Source organism: Psammomys obesus, unplaced genomic scaffold (genome assembly GCF_907164565.1).
Source record: "Psammomys obesus unplaced genomic scaffold, mPsaObe1.curated_primary_1811, whole genome shotgun sequence".
Lineage (NCBI taxonomy): Eukaryota > Metazoa > Chordata > Mammalia > Rodentia > Muridae > Psammomys > Psammomys obesus.
Window position 1 is genome coordinate 7,648,356 of NW_026596034.1, and position 21,308 is coordinate 7,669,663.

At 39.1% G+C, this 21,308-nt stretch overlaps 1 protein-coding gene across 3 annotated transcripts in view; it reads left to right on the forward strand.

The window, feature by feature from the left end:
* The window catches only part of Rbl2 (RB transcriptional corepressor like 2), a 51,938-nt gene that overhangs the window by 20,213 nt on the left and 10,417 nt on the right, over nucleotides 1-21,308 (forward strand). For all 3 annotated transcript variants that reach the window (XM_055620926.1, XM_055620927.1, XM_055620929.1), the window contains 11 exons: nucleotides 3,842-3,951; nucleotides 4,943-5,046; nucleotides 8,528-8,665; nucleotides 10,054-10,218; nucleotides 10,943-11,054; nucleotides 12,317-12,583; nucleotides 12,749-13,029; nucleotides 13,117-13,293; nucleotides 18,201-18,272; nucleotides 19,691-19,796; nucleotides 20,830-21,032. In XM_055620926.1, the coding sequence (XP_055476901.1) occupies nucleotides 3,842-3,951; nucleotides 4,943-5,046; nucleotides 8,528-8,665; nucleotides 10,054-10,218; nucleotides 10,943-11,054; nucleotides 12,317-12,583; nucleotides 12,749-13,029; nucleotides 13,117-13,293; nucleotides 18,201-18,272; nucleotides 19,691-19,796; nucleotides 20,830-21,032 (1,735 nt within the window). The remainder of the gene's footprint in view (nucleotides 1-3,841; nucleotides 3,952-4,942; nucleotides 5,047-8,527; nucleotides 8,666-10,053; nucleotides 10,219-10,942; nucleotides 11,055-12,316; nucleotides 12,584-12,748; nucleotides 13,030-13,116; nucleotides 13,294-18,200; nucleotides 18,273-19,690; nucleotides 19,797-20,829; nucleotides 21,033-21,308) is intronic.

Below are 21,308 nucleotides of genomic sequence, written 5' to 3' on the forward strand. Positions count from 1 at the left end.
ACAGGAATTGCAGCTAGTCTGATTAGTCAGTAAATGATATAGCAATATAAAATATATAAGTAGGCATGCATGCTGGTACTTGCTTGTAACCCATGACTCAGGAGGCTGAGACAGGAAGATCACACAGGTAAGGCTACCCTGGGCTACAGAGTGAGACACTGCTCAGAAAGTGCTAGCTAGGTATTGTGAGCATAACTGTTGTCTGTTAGGCATGGATAGCACACCCAGGCTCTTACCTTCAAGTAGACCTACCAGATAAGTTCACTTGCCTCTTGGCAAACACTAATAGCTGCTCTGGAGCACAGATTTATTTTGAAGTCTTCAGCCATCTCTCATACTTGGGAAGAGAGGCGTTTATGGGTCAGAGGTTCAGTGAACTTTGGGTAGCTCACCAGGAACCACAGCACCCGGTACACTCTCTTTACTCTTCCGGTAGAGGCCACACCTTGTGAGTGGTTTTTGTAGCCGGTTGCTGCCTGTGATGGCCCACTGGTGGGCCTGTGCATAGTCTGCTTGCGATGCGGTATAAAGACTTCTCTTTTACTCCCTGTGCTGGAGCTCGGCCAAGCTAGAGGGGCACTGCTGTAAGATTGTGATGGTGAGGCAGAGGCTATAAATACCTCACGCTATCTTATTCACAGCTGTTTTAAAAGTTTAAGGAAGTGCAGTGTCAGTGATGGTGGGCAGAGATTCTGGAGGGTAGCTCAGATTCAAAAAGACTGAGAGCATTCAGTGTGTCAGTCACCTAATTTCTGCAAGCTCTGTAAACACTCCTAAAGGAAAGGACTGGCTCTTCTGACCAATGACGTTTCAAGAATGAAATCCTTGTTTGTTTGTTTGTTTGTTTGTTTTTTAAACAGGGGTTTCTGTACCTCAGGCTAGCCCCCATCTACAGGTTATAGTGGAGGATGACCTTGAACTTCTGAGTCCCCTGCTTTCACCTCCCACGTGCTGGCATTACCAGCCTGCACCAGCAGTTTCATGTGGTGACGGTGGAACTCATGGCTTCATGTATGTCCATCAGCTGAGAGACTTCCCCAGCTCAGAATGTACTTCTGTGCGTAACTTTGGCAAGTTGATTTGAGAAAGCTGATTCCAAAGTTTCTAAGACTTTATGGTTTGATGGTATAGCTCCTCTACAATACCCGCATTCCTGGTGGTACAGAACAAAGAAGACATTATCTCTAAACCTCAGTGATTTCCACCCATAGCTGGGTTCACTGGAGTCCAAGGACAAACACTTTTCCTTTATATTTTCATAGTCCTCTTCATTCTTAAACTTGATTATGACTGACAACAAGCAGTCCATGCCTGTGGCTTCTTCCTAAGTCATAATTTTCAGGTGGCCTTTATTTGCCTTGAATTTAGAAGCATTTTATTTTTGTTTTTCCAATTAACTTGGTAGTGAGCAATTTATAAAACATTCTGGGAATGTGGGTGTGCACATAGTCCTGGAACCCATGCATAATCTGAGAGCATTGTCTGCTTCCTCATGTGAAAAAAGTAAGAAACTGGTCTCTGAAACCTAATACTTAGGTATGAGTTTGTGAACATACAATAGTTAATTCCATGAGTCAGTTTGGCTATGTTACAGCACCTTGTTCTGCTAAACACAAATCTGGATGTTGCTTCAAAGGAGTAGTTATTGACTTTTTGACACAAGGTCTTGGTCAGGCATATAGCCATGATCTAGCACTTATTGCTGAGGCAGGAAGATCACAAGTTCAAGGCTAGCCTGAGTTACAGAGTGAGGTCATATTATAGGCATACAAAAACAGAAATGGAGTCTGTGTTGCTGAGGCTGGGCTTGAACTCACCATGTAGCCCAGGTTGGCCTTGAACTCATTATCCTCCTGCCTCAGCCTCTGGATTAGCTGAGAGAAACATTTTCTGTATATGTGAGAAAAGCCTATATAGTAGCCGTATCTTTTAGATCTTTTATAATCTCTAGTCATGACAGCTTTAACCATGGATATTATTAGTGGAATTTCATAATATCAGTAGATGCTAGTAAAACCAACCTTTTTGTTATAAACTTTAAGCTATATGTATATGTTCATAAATAAAACTCTAGTAGTATATTACAGAGTTATCTCTGGTTGTAACTCACAAACGTGAAACTTACTTTCTTCATAATTTTATAAACTCTATCAGGTTTTGCAATGTATATATATTTGATCATATGTGTTTAATTATATACATGTATAAGATCATGTTAAAGCACAGTTGTTTAAATATATAAGTATTATAATTTGGTGATACGTATATGTCGATTTTCAGCCAACCTGTGCAGATCTTGTCTGCTGGCCCTGGGATGTGAGGACCTAAAAGAACGGGGCAGTCTGCAGTCAATTGCTATAGACAGCCTTACCTCAGATCAGCATGCCCTTCTGCACAAATGTAACAAAGGAAGAAATGACCCAAACAAGGTTATTTGAGTTCAGAAAAACATGTGAATAAATGCCAGTAAGCGCATGCTAAATATTAACAGAGCAGGCCTTTCCCAGAACTGTCTCAGAACAGACCAATTAAAACACAGTTGCCTAGCATGCACTGTAGATTATATCTGGGAAGGCAAGAAAGCAAGGCAGAAGGCTATATCCAGATTTAGAGTACACTGCCCAGAATGTGTTCTATAGCTATGTTCCAACATCCAACAAGGATAAACATGTCTTATAAACTGATTGTAAATGTGTAACACAGGAGACAAGATATCATATCCAAAAGCAATACAGGAAACAAAATGTACCTGAGATAAAAGGCCTCTGCCTTTTTTCCTGGAGCCTCTCTCAGTTCAAGGCATCGCTCACCATAGGTCATTCTTTTAACCATGTTCTGACATATATGTGTGTGTGATCAAGTTTTTAAAAGTTATTTTAAAAAGGCTCCAAAGGTAATGATTTGTATGATGCTCCTGCATTGAACATATATTGCTAAAAAAAAAAAAAAAAATATCCCAGCTCTCTGGGAGGCAGAGGCAGGCAGATCTCTGTGAGTTACAAGGCTAGCCTGGTCTACAAAGTTAGTCCAGGACAGCCAGGCCTGCACAGAGAAACCCTGTTTCAAAAAAAAAAAAAAAAAAGAATCAGTGAAAAAGAGGGTGAGAGAGATGGTTCAACTATAATTGCTTTTTTTCTATGAGAACCTGATTTTATCCCTCGCTCCCATGTAAAAAGCAGAGCGTTGTGGTGTAGGCTTGTATCCTCAGTGCTAGGGCTGCTGGCCGGCCAGCCTGGCTTAATCAGTGATTGCCAGGTTCCCAGTGAGCACCCCCATTTTCATGACTTGTGCATCTGCTGAGGAATAACCTCTGAGGTTGATCTCTGTTTTACACACACACAAGCACACAATTGCACAGGTCCATAAATACACACACATACAAACACTCCACACATAAAAAAAATCTTTAAAAATCAATGAAATAAACCTCACTTGGGGGAACTAAAAAAGTGCCAACGTTAGTTTTATGTGTTTATAGTTATAGGTCTGAACCCCTTCATTCTCTTTCTTCCTAGAAGTTTTGCTGCCCACTAGACAGCAACTTGAGGGTTCTTTGGTTGCTGTCAATGACAGGATGTATGAGGTTGTGGGTGAGTCACAGCACCAAGTGAGCCACAGACCAAGCCTCTGAGCTTCGTGCCGTAATGTGTGCAGCCCCACACAAAACACACTTCTGCCACTGGAAATAGTAATACTTCCATCTTTGAAAAGAAAGTATGGATGTCCTTTATTCATTTGCGAAATATATAGTATCTGTTCAAAGCATTTTATGTTAATGAAATTTATAGGTTTAGACATTGTATCTCTTTGTGACCAGATGAATTTTCATGTTACTTTTTAGGTCATGTTCCCGAGATCCAACTCAGGCTATTGCTAGCAGATTGAAAGAAATGTATGAAATATATTCTCAGCATTTCCATCCAGATGAGAATCTTAGTAATTGTGCTAAAGGTAAAATGTACAATTGTCCAGACTGTTCCCTACTTTAACATCTGACTAAATAGAGTCAGAAAGACAAGGAAAGACTTAGAACTATAAACTGAAGGATGTTGTGTAGCTGTTCATTTTTTTCTGTCTGTGAAGTAATTTCTCTTTTCAGAAACAGAAAGTTTAGTCTAACTTCTATATTATGTGGGATTTTTTATGGTTTTCGGAGACAGAGTTTCTCTGTGTAGTCCTGGCTGTCCTGGAACTCATGCTATAGACACCCCCAACCCCTGCAAAAAAAAAAAAAAAAAAAAAAAAAAAAAAGAACATCTCTTGGGTCCACCTCTTAAAGGTCCCACTACCTCCTAACAGTAGGTACTATGTGCCTACTATGGTCACCAAAGCTTAAATACATAGGTTTTTGAAGAACTTCCAACATCAAGCCATAGCATAGAACTGTTGTGTTCAAAATGATAAGGTGTGTGCATTTAATGAAGAGATCCTAAGTTCTTTATGTGCTGATTTCATTTCAGTTTTAGAAAATAGGAAGAATGTTAGCTATTGCAGGACTAGTGATGGGAGTTAAAGGCCAGCCTGGGCTACAGAGTGAGCCCCTAACTCAAGGAAAAATGGAATATTGAGAAATTTTAGGGGTAGTTAAAATATCAACTATAGAAAGTATGGGTTTGGGCCAGAGAAATGGCTTAGCAGGTAAGAGTAATGGCTCTTTTTCTAGAAGACCCAGGTTCAAGCCCTGATACCCACACACACTCACAACTATATGTGACTCTGGCTGCAGAGAACCTGATGCCCTTTTCTAGCCTCTTGGGTATCCATACATACATGGTACATGGACATACATGCAAGAAAAACACCCATATATATTAAAGAAATAAAATTAATTTTAAAATATGGATTTGGTTTTTAGATTTTATTTTGTGGATAGAGAAGCAAGAGGTCTTTTCCATGATACTTACCTGTATTTAATTTTGTGTTTTTTTTTAAATTTTGACAGAAACTGCCAACAAACATTTTCGCTTTGCAGAAATGCTTTACTATAAAGTATTAGAATCTGTTATTGAGCAAGAACAGAAAAGATTGGGAGACATGGATTTATCTGTAAGTACAATAACAATGTATTGATCAGCACAGTAAGACAGCTTCACTCCTCCCCATCCACCAACCAAAAGCCATCACAAAGAAAAGGTGTATGCCTTGAGGGAATACGATTAGTGCCTAAGGAATCTGTATGTGGAGCCCTCTCCTTATCCTAACAGCATGAGGGGTATGGAATGGAATAAAGGAGTGGTTCTCGGTGTAGCAGGCCATACATTATAACGTGGATTTTAGAATAGGTGGAGTCTCTGTAGGTGTATTAACTTATTTATTGTTGTGATAAAATACAATGATCAAAGCAACTTATAGAAGAGAGTGTATTTGGGCTTAAAGTTCTAGAGGGCTAGACTTTACCATGGCTGAGTGAAGGCACAGTGACAGGAACAGGAAGCTGAAGGCTCACATCTTCAACAGGCACAAGGCAGAGAGCAAACTGAACGGTGTGAGGCTTTGAAACTGTAAGGCCCACTCCAGTGACATACATGGTTCATTAACACCATACTTCCTAAATCTTCCCCAAACAGTAGCACAAAATAGTGACCAAGCATTCACCAGATTTTTCTGAGTGACATTCTCATTCATACCACCACAGCAGTCAATTATATAAACACTCATCTTTAACTTCAGCCAAGTTAATGACATGTACAAACCTAATAGAAGGAAAACAATGAATGTTGACTTGATAGAATGTCCACATAAGTAAGTACTCAACTATCTTTTTTAGATAAGATAATGATTTTTCTTATATTTTCTAAGCAAGAAATATAATTAGCTAGGTATCATGGCCTACCCATTTAATTCTACCTGCTTTAGAGGCTGAAGCAGGAGAATCACAATTTCTGGGCCTGCCTGGGCTTTGAAACAAGTTTGAGGCCATCTTGTGAAACTTTCTAGGACCCTATCTAAAATTAAAATAAGACAAAAAGCCAAAGAAAGGATTGGGTGAATTAATTTCATTATGACTATTCAGCATTGTAAGGTTTTGGGAACTATCACACTCATAAAAATACACACAAAAATATTATTTTGTAAAATAATGTTAAATAAACTGATGAAATGCCTTGTAAACATTAATGTCTTAGAATTATGCATAATTTTATGTGGCAATTAAAAATAGTCTTAAAAAGATGAAGCTAGGGAAAACTGGAAATGTTTAATTTGTGATATTAGGCTAGGGACATGAACCATAAGACTCAGAAATGTGTGAAAGTACCTCATGGTATCTATATTCATTTTACATTAATTGAAATAAGAATTATTTACAATTAAGAGTGCTAATTTGGGGGCTGGAGAGATGGCTCAGAGGTTAAGAGCACTGGCTGCTCTTCCAGAGATCTTGAGTTCAATTCCCAGCAACTGCATGGTGGCTACAACCATCTAAGAGATCTGGTGCCCTCTTCTGGTATACAGGTGTGCAGAACATTGCATACATAATAAATAAATAAATCTTAAAAAAAAAAAGAGTGCTAATTGTGGAACTGAGGAGATAACTCAGCAGTTAAAAGCACTGACTGCTCTTGCACAGGCACTGGGTTCACTTCCAAGCACCCATATGGTAGCTCACAATGCTCTACAACTCCAGTTTTAGATATTTGATGTCCTTGTCTGGCCTCCATAGGCACCAGGGTACCAGAGAGCATGCACTCTTAACTGCTGAGCTCTAGACGCTGGCTCATAAAATTTAAAAAAAAGAAAAAGAAAGAAAAGAAAAGAGTACTACTTTTTAAAATGATACTTTAAAAGATGTAAAACTGGCCTGTACTTTGAATTCCTTGTAACTGTTTATATTTACCTTTTTTCCTTTTATTCAAATCTGAGATAAAGTCTGATGATGTAGTACATGTGGGCCTTGAACTTAGTGTAGCCCACAATGGCCTTGAACTTGTAATCTTCCTGCCTCAGTCTCCCAAATGCTGTGATTACAGGAACACACTACTGTGCCTGACTTATATTTCTTTTTTTGGTTCTTTTTAAAAAAAATTTTTTTTAGATTTAATTTTTGTGTGTGAGTGTTGTGCCTGCATGTTTATATATGTGCACCCCGGGTCAGAAAAGGGTGTTAGATACTATGAAAGTGGATTTATAGGTGTTTGTGAGCGACCATTGGGTTCTGAGCTCTGAACTCAGGTCCTCTGCAACAGTGACAAGTGCTCTTAGCACTGAGCCAGCTCTAGACCCTGGCCTTCATTTAAAAAAAAAAGTACTTATATATATTTGTGTGTGTGTCCACAAAAGGACTGCTTTATGACTTACCTTTGTGTGTGAAACACATACAGAATAACATAGAAATCATAGCTACAATTTAGGGACCAATATTAAGTAGGTACCTGTATATTCATCTAAATTATATATTTAAAAAAATTTTTTTGTTTGTTTTTCAAGACAGTTTCTCTGTGAAGCCATGGCTGACCTCAAACTCACAGAGATCCACTTGCATCTGCCTCCCCAGTGCTGGAATTAAAAGAGTTCACCACCACCGCCCAGCTTAAAATATTTTTATTATGGTGAAATATACTAAAGCATTTTAATCATCTTGCAAGTTACATTTCAAAGTACATTAACAGTGGTTTATAGCCATTATCCCCTCCATCTTACACCCATTATAGACTAACTTTCCATCCAGACTTCTCTCTAGCCCTCTGTGTATTGTTTCCCAGCTTTGTGAGTCTACCTATCCTAGGTTCCTTAGCTGGAATCATATTATGTTTGTCCTTCATGTCTGGCTTGGCTTGCCTTTCAGTCTTTATCCATGTTTTAGCAAGTTTTACAACGTCTCTCCTTGTATTTCAACTTTCTGTCTGTGGCTCCTTCGTTGGTAGACATCTGATTATTTGTGCCCTTGGCTGTGTGGACAATGCTGCTGTGAAGGCTGGCATGCAGGGCATGTGTTTGGGTCCTTGCTTTTGGTCCTTCAGGTTCTTCCTTCCTACAATTAGAGCTACTCTATCATACAGAGGTTCTGGAGATTGGAGCCAGAACCTCTCAGAGGCCAGTGTTCCAGCATAGAGCGACAGCCCTAGCCCCAGACGGGAGTTAATGTTTAACTCTCTGAGGAGCCATCATACTGCTCTGTAGCAGCATTTTATACTTTACATTCCCACCAGCAGAACATGGAGTTGCAGTTTTCTCATATCCTCAAAACGCTTGTTCATCATCTTAAAATACCTTTAAGGTGGGCCCCATTGCACATGCCTGTAATACTAGCACTTGGAGAGGCAGAGGCAGGTGGATCTCTTAGTTTGGGGCCAGCCTGGTCTAAAAGTGAGCCCAGGACAGCCAAGGCCACACAGAGAAACCCTGTCTCAAAACAAGCAAGCAAACAAACAAAAAATGTTTTAAAAAGTATTTCATAGCATAAGTTTTTGTAAATTCTTATATATTCCTCTAACGTGTGTTTAATAAAGGTGGATGCATTTAAACTAACTGAATATGGAATGTGTTTTCAGAGTAGACTACCATTTCTAAATGTTCCTTTGTTTTGCAGGGTGTTCTGGAACAAGATGCGTTCCATAGGTCACTCCTTACCTGCTGTCTTGAGGTTGTCACTTTTTCCTATGAGCCTCCTGGGAATTTCCCATTGATTGCTGAAGTATTTGATGTACCTTATTATCATTTTTATAAGGTATTTAAAAATTATACCAGTGATTACAAATGAGACCAATCTCTTGTTACCCACCTTGTTCACATTAAACTTATAAATCTATTACATTTTTAATAATCTCTATGTAGGAAACAAAGGAGAAATAGTCTCCTATGTAAAGACCTATGTAAATTCCTGCAGTATACGGTAGTATAACAGATTTCTTTTGGCTGTAACATTCAGCTGATTTCTTCCACCATCTACCAAAGGACTTGCAGAATACTGTGACTAAAGAGCTCAATGGGGTGGGGGCCAGATGTGGTGGATTACACCTATAACTCAGCACTTGGAAAGCTTAGGCAGGAGGATTACAAACTTGACCTGGGCTACATAGTGAGGGCTGTCTCAGAAAGGTAGGAAAGAGGAGAGGCGGGGGTTGGGGAGAGACAGTTTAGCAGTTAAGAGCACTTGCTGCTTTCATAGAGGACCTGAGTTCAGTTCCCAAAGCCCACATCAACTTCAGGTCCAGGGAACCTGAAATCCTCTTCTGGCCTCCTTCCCATCTGTACACAGGGCATAAAGACAAGCACACATGAATTAAAAAAATCTTTATTAAAAAGCAGCATTCGTGTAATTTGGTATGGCGTGTATATCTTTATTTATGGAAATTTAATATTGCAACTATCTTTTAGGAAACAGTAAGTTTTCTATCATCCTACTTATTTGAGACAGGGTATCATCTACATCTACCCCAGGCTGGCATCAAACTCAAGGATAACTTGAAACTTCTGATTCTCTTGCCTCTGCCTCCTGAGAGCTAGGATTACAGGCATGAGCTCTACACTCTGCTCATGTTCAGAGATTTTTATTTTTATTTTTTTTAGATTTTTATTTATTATGTATACAGTGTTCTGTCTGCATATATAGCTGTAGGCCATAAGAGGGTACCAGATCTCACTATAGATGGTTGTGAGCCACCACCTGGTTGCTGGGAATAAAACTCAGGACCTCAGGAAGAGCAGACAGTGCTCTTTACCTCTGAGTCATCTCTCCAGCCCTGTTCAGAGATTTTTAATATTTTTTTTTGTTTTATTGATACTGGAAAGTGAGCCTTCAGCATACAAACAAGGACTCTGTCTCTGAACTATATATCAATTCCTTTGTAAAAATTTAAGAGTACTATTTTCAGGCTCATTGTATAAGCTGTATTTTATACAAAATATTTTATATTATATTATTTATTTGTGTAGATTATTTACAAAAACTATAAAAAGATGAAAAGCTTGCTATATGTGGTTTTATTAAATTTATAGTTTCTGTGAAATTGTGTGACTTAAAAATATTTAGATGTTTCATTTTGCTTTTATACTTTTGCCTGCAAAATCATAGTAATTATTGCTCAATGAACTGGGGCATTTTCTTTATTTCAGGTAATAGAAGTATTTATTAGAGCCGAAGATGGTCTTTGCAGAGAAGTGGTCAAACACCTCAATCAAATTGAAGAGCAAATTTTAGACCATTTGGCATGGAAATCAGATTCCCCACTGTGGGACAGAATTAGAGAAAATGAAAATAGAGTCCCTGCATGTGAAGAGGTTTGTGACATATCTTAACACCTTCTATAAGGAAATCCATGTCGTTTATAGTCCCATGCTACAGAGAGTGGGTGGAGCTGGGTATGTCCTTTAGGGTCAGGGCTTTGCAATGTAATTAATGGTTCATTCCTCTATCAAAGAGGAAACAATCAGGTTCCTTGTGGAACTTTTCACTGCCTCAAGGTTCCCATGACAGTAAAAATTGAGGCTGCTTTTCTGACCCTCCAAATCAGTAAAGACACTGATTCAGACATAGTATCCAGTATCAGGTTTTAATCTTTTTTTTTTTTTTTTTTTTTTGAGACAGGGTTTCTCTGTGTAGTGCTGGCTGTCCTGGACTCGCTTTGTAGATGAGGCTAGCCTCAAACTCACAGACATTTGCCTGCCTCTGCCTCCCTGAGTGCTGGGATTTGAATCTTTTTTAAGACTAAGAATTTTAGTTTTATTAATTTTATTAAGAAATAGCTAATCAGACAAAGATTGGTTCCTTTTGTCTTAGACTATTCCTTTTTTTTTTTTTTTTTTTTTTCTAGACAGGGTTTCTGTTTAATCCTGGCTGTCCTAGAACTGTAGACCAGGCTGGCCTTAAACTCAAACTCAGAGACCCACCTTTGTCTGCCTCTCAAGTGCTGGAAAAAAAAGGGACCACCACCACCCAGGTAGGGCTGTATTTTTAGTGAGATGCTTTTGACTGTTAGGATTTCATGCAAACAATTTCTTCCAGGTGATGCCACCTCAAAGCCTAGAGAGAACAGATGAAACTTGTATTGCCGGCTCTCCCTTACCTCCACGAAGGGTGAGTGAAGTGCGCGCTGACGCTGGAGGACTCGGGAGAAGTAAGTTCAAAACCCTGAAAGGACTGTTTCAAAGTCCTGATTCTAGATACTTAAATTCCATCCGAACCTCTAAGTAAAATTACAGAGCAGAGAGTATTCTATGTCTTTTAGTGACATATTCGTCACTTAAAATGATTTTTTTTTCTGGGCAGGGGGTTGGGACAGGGTCTTGTGTAGTCTAGGCTGGCCTTGACATTGCTATATAACCACTGATGACCCTGGACTCCTGACTGTCCACTTTCCAAATGCTAGATTCCAGGTGTGTACCACCACACCTGACTTAAATATGCTTTTGGGGAATATTAAGAACACCAAAAAAGTTTTTTGAGAGAAGGTTTAGCTATGTAACCCAGGCTGACCTTAATTTTAATCCTTTTGCCTCCCCCCTCCACACACACAAACACAAAAGGATTACAGGAGTGCCAAGCTTGCAGGTATATTTTCAGAACACTGCATTTAACTTGATCATCATTTGTAAGTGAGCATTCATCTGTAAACATACAAAAAGGCAGAAATGGGAAAAGCAAACTACTGAATACTTATATTGGGGCTATAGAAGTCCCAGCGAATTCTCTCATTCTGTCGAGTATGCCTTCCTTTTTTACAGTTTTGTTTTGTTCTTTTCGGTCCTCCCGAATCAACCTCTGGCATAGCTGGGAATACAGGTGTGTACCACCACAGCTGGCTTTCTTAAGGACAGATCCAGGCAGATACAGATAAGCCAATGAGATAGGATGGCTCTGTGGTCAGCTTCATCACTGTAGCTGTGCTATGCTACTTAGGTTAATGTGACATCGATGCTGGCCCAGGAAGAAAATACGGCTTACGCTGACTGCCCAGGTCCAAGGGTTACATTTATGTATGGGGGTCTGTTTCTTTGTTTGTTTTCCCCCTGGTGCTGCAGACTAAAACTAGGGCCTCCCAAATGCAAAGTGCACATCCTACTATCGAGTACACCTCCACTACACCACAACTGTTCTGAAAGAATAATTACATAGTCTAGAGAGCTCTGAACCCACTAGAACATTGCTATGACTAGGTCAGTTTTATATTGTACATTAGCTATGGAAGGATCAGTAAAGTTTATCTACGTCAGTGCCTGCTCAGTAAACAGAATATGGGAGTACTATGACTTCTGTGCATTTTGATTTTTAAATGAATTGTGGAGTATTTGAAACACACTGTATTTTCTTTTGAACAAGAGCTTAGATGGAAGTCAGATCTGTCTCTGTGTTAAATAGTCTGATTTCTTTTGATCGTAGGTATAACATCTCCAACCACATTATATGACAGGTACAGTTCCCCAACAGTCAGTACTACTAGAAGGCGGCTATTTGAGAATGATAGTCCCTCTGAAGGAGGCACATCTGGGCGCATCCCCCCACAACCCCTAGTCAATGCTGTCCCTGTGCAGAATGTATCTGGGGAGGCTGTTTCTGTCACACCAGTTCCCGGACAGACCTTGGTCACCATGGCAACAGCCACTGTCACAGCCAACAATGGACAAACAGTGACCATTCCAGTACAAGGTAAGGAAGGCAGAGTTAGGTATTTGTTCTTTGGAATTTGTTGGAAAGTCACCTATGATTTGGAAAGAGTGTCAATAAAAGATAGCAATGATGGAAGGAAGATGGGAGGAAAGAAATGAAACCCTCATGTCAACAGTTCTTGTCTTTCTTTGTAATAAACTGTAGGTATTGCCAATGAGAATGGAGGGATTACATTCTTCCCAGTCCAAGTCAATGTTGGGGGCCAGGCGCAAGCTGTGACCGGCTCTATCCAGCCCCTCAGTGCTCAAGCCCTCACTGGAAGTCTGAGTTCCCAACAGGTGACAGGAACAACTTTGCAAGTCCCTGGCCAGGTAGCCATTCAGCAGATTTCCCCAGGTGGTCAACCGCAGAAACAAGGCCAGCCTTTAAGCAGCAGCAGTATTAGGCCACGGAAGACTAGCTCTTTATTGCTTTTCTTTAGAAAGGTAATTATTCATGTACCCTTACTGGAGCACAAGCTTGGGAAGTTTAAATATCAAACAAGGTTTGAAGTACCCTTATTTCTTTGTTAGGTTTACCACTTAGCAGGTGTCCGCCTTCGGGACCTTTGTGCAAAACTAGATATTTCAGACGAACTGAGGAAAAAAATTTGGACCTGCTTTGAATTCTCTCTAATCCAGTGTCCTGAACTTATGATGGACAGACATCTGGACCAGTTGTTAATGTGTGCCATTTATGTGATGGCAAAGGTGAGTACCAGTCAAGCCTGGAAACATAAAGATGCTACTTTATTGCTCATCACAGAACAGTGTTTAATAGCTACTCACTAAGCCTTACATCTCCAAATATGTGTAATCAGCAGAGCTTTAAATATTCCATTTTAGGGGCCAGAGGGATGGCTCAGTGGTTCAGAGAACAGGCTGCTCTTCCAGAGGTCCTGAGTTCAATTCCCAACATCCACATGATGGCTCACAAGTCTGTAATTTGAGTCCCATGGAATTCAACATCCTTTTCTGGTGTACAAGATATACATGCAGACAAAACACACACACAGAATATTCCATTTTAGAGACATTGGGTGGCATTTTTTTATTGTTCTCTTAATGGACATGTGGGTTATTTCTGACAATTGTGAACACTTTTGTGAGCATTGTGGATGAGATTTTATGTATACACAGGCTTCCATTTTCTTCAGAGTAAATGCCTAGAAATGGATATGTGGACCATATGGGAACTTTATGTTTAAACATGGAAGAACTGCCAGGCTACTTTTCTAAGTATGGTTCCATTTTATTTTTGTACATGCAACATATAAAGGTCTTAATTCCTCTAATTTCTCATCAATACTTAAAAGTATAAATATATGCATTATATGTTTGGAGTGGGGAGGGAGGTTTTTTCCCCTGGAATTCATTGCCACATTTGAGATCCAGTGTCATGAAGCTTTACCACACCCTTATGCATTTTATACCTTCTGACTTATCCTGAGTCATCTTTACTTTGTGGTATGAGGTTCAAGTCCAGCTTCACTCTTTTTGTGTTGCTTTCCGGTTGCCATACCGTTTTTGAAGACGTATCTCCACACTGAATCTTTGTGGGATCAGTTATTATGGATACATGGCTTATCCCGAGACTGTCTACTTTATGATGTTGATTTATGTCCATCAGACGTAGTACTTTACACTCTCAGTGACTCTTGCTTTTTTGTCTTTCACTATTGGAATATAGCCCTTAAATTATATATATAGCCCTTATTATAGCCCTTAAATTAAATATATACCCTTAACTCACCTGTAACCTCAGGTAGACTGCTTTCACAGTAAAGAAGTTCCCTTTATCTTCCTAGCTTATTGAGTGTTGGTTGTTATTGAAGGCCTTTTACTGTATTCATTGTAGGTTTTGATATTCTAATGATATAGTATATTACATTGGGTTTCATGTTAGATCATTTGCATTCCATTTGCAAATATCTTAAGTATGGTGATAATTTTCTATTTCATTTTTGGTTTACTAGTTTGTTGAAGAATTCTGTGCTTATTCACAAACTGTTGTCTGGAATTTTATTGCATAGCTTTTTTTGATTTTTGTTCCTGGGGTAAATCTGGCCTTTTAGAAAAATAAATGTTTCATTATTCTCTGAAGTTTGATATTAGCAGAGACGCCACCAAAGCTTGATCTTTCTTTGTGCATAATTTACTGATGAATTCAGTTTCATTCTTCTCATAGGTCTGGTTGGGTCACCTGTCAATTATAGAGTCAGTTTTGGCAGTGTGTATCTTTCTAAGACATTGTCTACTCTGAGTTAAAGACATGTAATCCTTTTTGTCCTTTAAGGTCTGTAGTAAGGTTCTCTTTCATTTCTGACTGTAGTAATTTGAGTTATTTGTCTTGGTCAATCTAAATAAAACTTGGTAAATTTTGATAATTTCTAAGACTATTTAATTTCATTTATTTTCTCTATTAAGATATGCCCTAATTATTATTTTCTTCTTTCAGTTTACTTTGGCCTTTTTTTTAAAAAGTCCATTTATTTGTCATGTGTGAGTGTCAAAGAACAATTTACAGGAGTTGTCGCTCTCTTCCTTTAGGTCACTATGCTTGCATCTAACATCTTTACCCACTGGGCCATCCCACAGGAGCTTGGATTTTTTGCTTTTTTTCCTAGTGCAGGGGATGGTTAGGTAACTGATTACAGAATATTTTCTCACTGTCTTGAGAAAATGTCTCACTATCCTTTGTAAATTTGGCAGTAACTGTAAAGGCAGGCATTAGCTTCACCTCATAACTTGGCATCATGTATGTTTCTCTTAAATTAATTTAGTTTTCATATGACTTCTATTTAACTTGTACATTCTGCAGGACCATGCAACTTCCAGTTTTTTGCGTTTTCCAAACTTTTCTCTGTTGCTGATTTCTAGTTTCATTTCACTATATCTGAAAAAACTTTATATATTTCAGTCCTTTGAAGTGTTTTTGTTTGCTTGATGACAGGGTCTCACATAGCCCAGACTGGCCTTGGGCTTCCTCTGTTCCTATGTGTTAGAGTTGCAGGTATACACAGCCATGGCAGCTTTACCCAGCACTGGGGATTGAACCCAAGGCCTGGTGCATGACAGGCAAGCACCAACTGAGCAATGTCTCTAGCCTTCCACATTTAATAAAAGTAAATGTTCTATTGCCATTGTGAGAATAGAAGTTTTTTTCTAGATGTTAGGTTGGGTTGTAATAGTTTTCTCTTTTGTCTTAGATCGTCTGCCTAGATCTTCTACTATTGAAAGTTCTATATTGCAATCTCTAAATATTTTTATATTGTCTGTTTTACCCTTTTCTCTCATGAGGTTCATTATTCAGTGCTCTATTAATAGGTATACTTACATTTATTACTTATACTTGTTTTATTTTTTGAGACAGGGTTCCCTGTATAGCTTAGGCTGTCCTGGAACTCAGAGATCCATGTGCCTCTGCTTCCCAAGTGCTGGGATTAAAGGTGTGTGCCACCACAACCCAGCTACTTACAGCTTCTTTTTCTGTTTTTCTTCTGTGTGGCACAGCGTTTATTGGGGGGAGGGGGCATCAGCCCTTCTTGGCTGCTGCCTTCCTCGTAGCTGCCAGCACGTTGCTTAGCTCCTCCTGCTTCCTCTTGGCACGGATGTGTTCCCACCCTCGTCTTGATGAGCTTGAGCGCGTGCTTGTCCTTCGCCACCTTGAGCAGCTCCACGGGGCATTGCTCAAGGATGTGAAGACACACACCTCCCTGTTCATGCCTCACAGACTTGATGTGCTTGGTGGGAGCACCGGCTGGGCCTGGACTTGCGGACGTCCTTCGTCACCTGTGGCCCTTGTTGAGGCCCAAGGCCATGGCTGCTGCTCTCTGGTGGCTACTTATAGCTTCTTGATAGGTTGATCCTTTAACTGTGAAGTGAACTAATTCTTCAGTACTATTTGTGTTTGTTTCTAAATCCTATTTTTCAGTTTAATACTTTATAGCTACTTAGCTTTCTCTTGACCACTGTCTAATGAACTTATCTGTTGTTTACTCTCAAGTACAATTGCATTTTTAAGTGTCCCCTAAAACAATGTAATTTTCCCCGGTCTTACAACTGTCTAACCTTTTGTGTTTGATCCATTTCCTTTTGTTGTTCTTGACTCTACTACATTTCTCTGCCATTTTACTTGTTTTCTATGTATATTATATACACTCATTCCATTTTCTGTATATCTCTGTACCTTTATTTCTCCTTTTTCTTTCCTTTGAATTAGGTATTTTCTATTGATTTTTAGTAATGGGTTTGTTTTTTGCTATATATTCTCTGATATACCCACATATACACAAAACATTTTAACGTCTCAGAACTGGTTGCAAATTCATGTCAGCGAGATATACATGCATTAATGTTCTTTTTCCCCTTTTATCTTTTTTGTGATGGTATTGTTTATGGTGTATACACTCACACACACACACACACACACACACATACACACACACACACATATTTCCTTGGAAATACTACAAACCCACCATTACCTTGATTCACTGGTATAATTTTTAAAGGAGCCAGGAAATGCATGTATTTAGAGCTGCTGTTATGTTAACCTTACATTTCTGCTGCTTACTGGTTTCTATGGGTTTAAGTAGTATTTGCAGGCACCTAATACCCTACTCTCCTTTGTACATTTTTGGTAAATGTATATTTCTGTTGCAGCTGTAACAATACATCATACACACTTTGTTTTATACACTCTTTTAAATTAAAAATATGCATTTATCCTGTCCTTGCAATATGTTAATGTTTTATAAGCGTTCCTGCCTTTTCCGTGTGAATGTATATTTGTGTTGCCTGTTTTCAGCACTTTTTATTGCCTTTCTATGAGTGTTGCTATTAGCAGCAAACTGTGTATTCATTTCTGAAAGAATGCTGTACAGCATGTTTGTCTTTTGACCACTCTGTTTCTGTTATGCCATTTGTACAGCTTCTGATAAGTCAGATCTTACTTATTGGACTTTCCCTGTAACGGAAAAATTGTTTTGATACTATCTATAACTTTGTACATTTTTACTATGATAAGCCCAGTATGGATCTCTTGATTCAGTCACTGTTTGTTGAGCTTTCTGAATGCGTACACCAATACTTTAACGTAAACTTGGATGCTGGCAGTCCTTTTCTACCCCATTGTCTTGCTATGCAGCCCAGGTAGCTTGATTCTTGATTCTCCTGCCCCTGCCTGCCATGATGCTCAGCTTAATCTTTACTTCTTTAAGCATCTTTTCTTGCTTCTTCGCCTCTATCTTCTGACACTCTTGTTCCATGAATGCTGATGTGCTCACTCGTGTCTAACAGTTTTCTGGGGCTGTTTCTCTTTTTTTCTGTTCTCCAGACAATATCAATCCTTAGGCAAGTTTATTGATTTTTTTTTTCCTGTTGCCAGTTCAGAGCTAACAATTTCCACTTCTAGTCAAGTTTTCATTTTAGTTAATGTACTTTTCTACTCCAGTTGTGGTTTACATACCAGTTCCTTACTAAGTTATAGGTTTTCATGAATAGATGATTGTTCATTTACTTTACAGAGTCTTTGAATACAGTGACAACAGGTTCACTGAGCTGCTCACTCTGCCATGCCTGATGTGGCTCTCTCTAAGTGTTCTCACTTTTTGTAGGTCACAAAAGAAGACAAGTCCTTCCAGAATATCATGCGTTGTTACAGGACTCAGCCACAGGCCCGGAGCCAGGTAACCATGTTTTCTCTCAGGGCTGAAAGTAAAGCTTAAGTCTGTGATGAATTAAAAAAAAAAAAAAAAAAAAAAAAAAAAAAAAAAAAAAAAAAAAAAAACAAAGTTAGCTATAATTAGTTCTGTGCATTTTTCCAGGATTCAAAACTAAGAATCTAAAGGATTGGCTATTTTCATTTTTTATTGGCATACAATTTTTTGCATTTTCTTTAAAGTCCTCTTCCTTCAAAGGCCATGATGTGAAATTTATTTTTATATATATAGGTGTATTGCCTTGATGCACCACATGGGTGCCTGGTGCCCTATGAGGCCAGAAGAGGGCACTGGATCCCCTGGAACTGGAATTACAGACTGTTTTGAGTTATCATTTGGGTGCTGGAAACTGAACCAGGGCCCCTGGAAGAGCAGCCAGTGTTCTTAACCACTGAGCTATCTCTCCAGCCCAAGACATATTTCCTAATCTAGAGATCATGAACTAGATACAAAAATCTGAAGTTAACTGATTTTTATGTCACCTTTTAGTCTGGTTTAGAAAAGACAACATAGAATGATAATTAAAAGCCGTCTTTAGGGCTGGAGAGATGGCTCTAAGTTTAAGAGCACTGACTGCTCTTTTAGAGTTCCTGAATTCAATTCCCAGGGTGGCTCACAGCCATCTATAATGAGATCTGGTGCCCTCTTCTGGCCTGCAGGTGTACATGCAGGCAGAAAACTATAAATAATAAATCAATCTTTAAAAAAAACTGTCTTTAACATGGCTCATTTGTCACTGAAAACCAATAATGTTGTTAAACCTTTGTTTCTTAAAATGCTTGACTTTATAGTTGATTTGAGCACTGTTTTGTAGTGTTTAAAGCAGTGAGACAGGCTCTGATTTAAGTCCCAGCTGTCAATAAATAGCTTCTGTGACCAAGATCACAGTTTTGTTATTGCTATTGTTGAGACAGGCTATGTAGTTCTGTGGCCTGTTAGTTTCTGTAGGTCAATGTAGCCTTGAATTCCTTGCCTGCCTCAACCTCCCAAGTACTGGTATTAAAGAATGTACACTCACACCAAGTACTAGTGCACACAGACATACAACCACATCTGGCTAGATCAAAGTTTTCATGTGTGTGTGTGTGTGTGTGTGTGAGAGAGAGAGAGAGAGAGAGAGAGAGAGAGAGAGAGAGAGAGAGAGAAAGAGAGAGGAGAGAGCATAAGCTGGCCATTAACTTGCAACACTCCTCCCTTAACCTTCTGAGTGCTGGGATCACAGACATGCACAATGCCTAACTTGGTTGTATTTCCTAACATCCCCTAAAGAAAACCATAATTAGGTGGATTTGTGTGAGAACCAAATACCATATGCCAAGGTCCTACCACATAGTATATATTCAATAAACGCTAGTTTCTCTCCCCTTCTCACTGTCTCTTTAAAGGTATACAGAAGTGTTTTGATAAAGGCAAAAAGGAAAAGAAGAAATTCTGGCAGCAGTGACAGCAGAAGCCACCAGAATTCTCCAACAGAACTAAACAAGGACCGAGGTAAATAAAATAGATTTTTATGAACATCTATTTTTAGGCCAAGAAGAATAAGAATTTTAAAATAAGAATACTTATAGAAGTAGTTTATTCTCAAATAATTTGGTGGAATAAATGAAATTTAATGGTCAGTTGTTCCTTATTCCAATGCTTTGAGACATATAGAGAATAACATGTTTCAGATAGGAATTTCCAGCCTGAATTCCAGAAGAGCTTGTTTATTGATTAGACCTGTGCTATGTAAATGCTGCTCCTAGTTGTTGATCTAAATGTGTTAGTTCTAGAGACGTCTGTGTAACTTACTAATATAAATTACTCAGTCAACCTCTGTTACGCTTATAATAATGGAATAAAGTTATTAGTATTTTGAGCTTTGTTCCTTGGTATGAAGAACAGAGCTCAAGATCCAGGAGTGGTGACCCATGCCTGTAATCTCATCTTTACCAAGTCTAAGGCAGGAGGCTTGTGAGCTCCAGACCTACCTAGACTATAAAGTGAGACCATCACTTATTGGGTAATAATAGTAATAGTAGTATTAATAATAATAATAATAATATTAGAGACCATCTCTCATTGGGTAATAATAATAGTTAATAACAACAATAAAGCCAAGGGCTGGGAGATAGCCCAATCAGTAAAGTATTCTGTACAGGGATGTGGACCGTCTGAGTCTGATTCCCAGCCACTACATAAAAAGCCAGGCATGATAGCAAGCACTTGCAATCCTAGTTCTGGGAGGCAGAGACATTACATCACTGGGGTTTGCTAGCGGTGAGCCCCAGGTCCCACTGAGAAACCATTTCAGAAAACAAGGCAGACAGCTCCCAAAGAATGGTACCTAAGGTTGGCCTGTGGCCTCCACACTGATGTATATCTGCATACCCATGAATGACATACACCAAACCCCCAAAAATCAGAATGCCTGCTTATTGCCATTGATGACTAATGCACACATCTAGTTGCTCCCCATTTTCCTTAGTGAAGTGTCTTTTTTTCAAACAATCTAGACCACCACCCTTTGTTCTCTTGGCTGCAGCCAGCAGAGACTCCAGTCCAGTTACGAGATCAAACAGCACCTTACCAGCTCCACAGCCCAGCAGTGCCCCTCCCACACCAACTCGACTCACAGGCGCCAACAGGGACATTGAAGAGGAAGAGAGAGGAGACCTCATTCAGTTCTACAACAACATCTACAGAAAACAAATCCAAGCATTTGCCATGAAGTACTCACAGGCAAACGTAAGTGAGTCAGGGATCACTGAATGCTGCTTTTACTAGTGCGGGAGCAATCATTTGTTTGGGTTCTTCCACCATAAATTAGATTTACAAATACTTCTTTCACTAAATAAAGCTAAGGAAGTCTTCAAGTACCTTGCCTAGTCAACATAATTTCTACTGTTGCTCAGTACACTGTAGAATTTTCTACATCTAGTGAAACAGGAGACAGCAGCCAAATGGGTTTAGATTGTATAGTATTTAACATGATGACCTTGCAAATTACTTAAACTTTCTCTG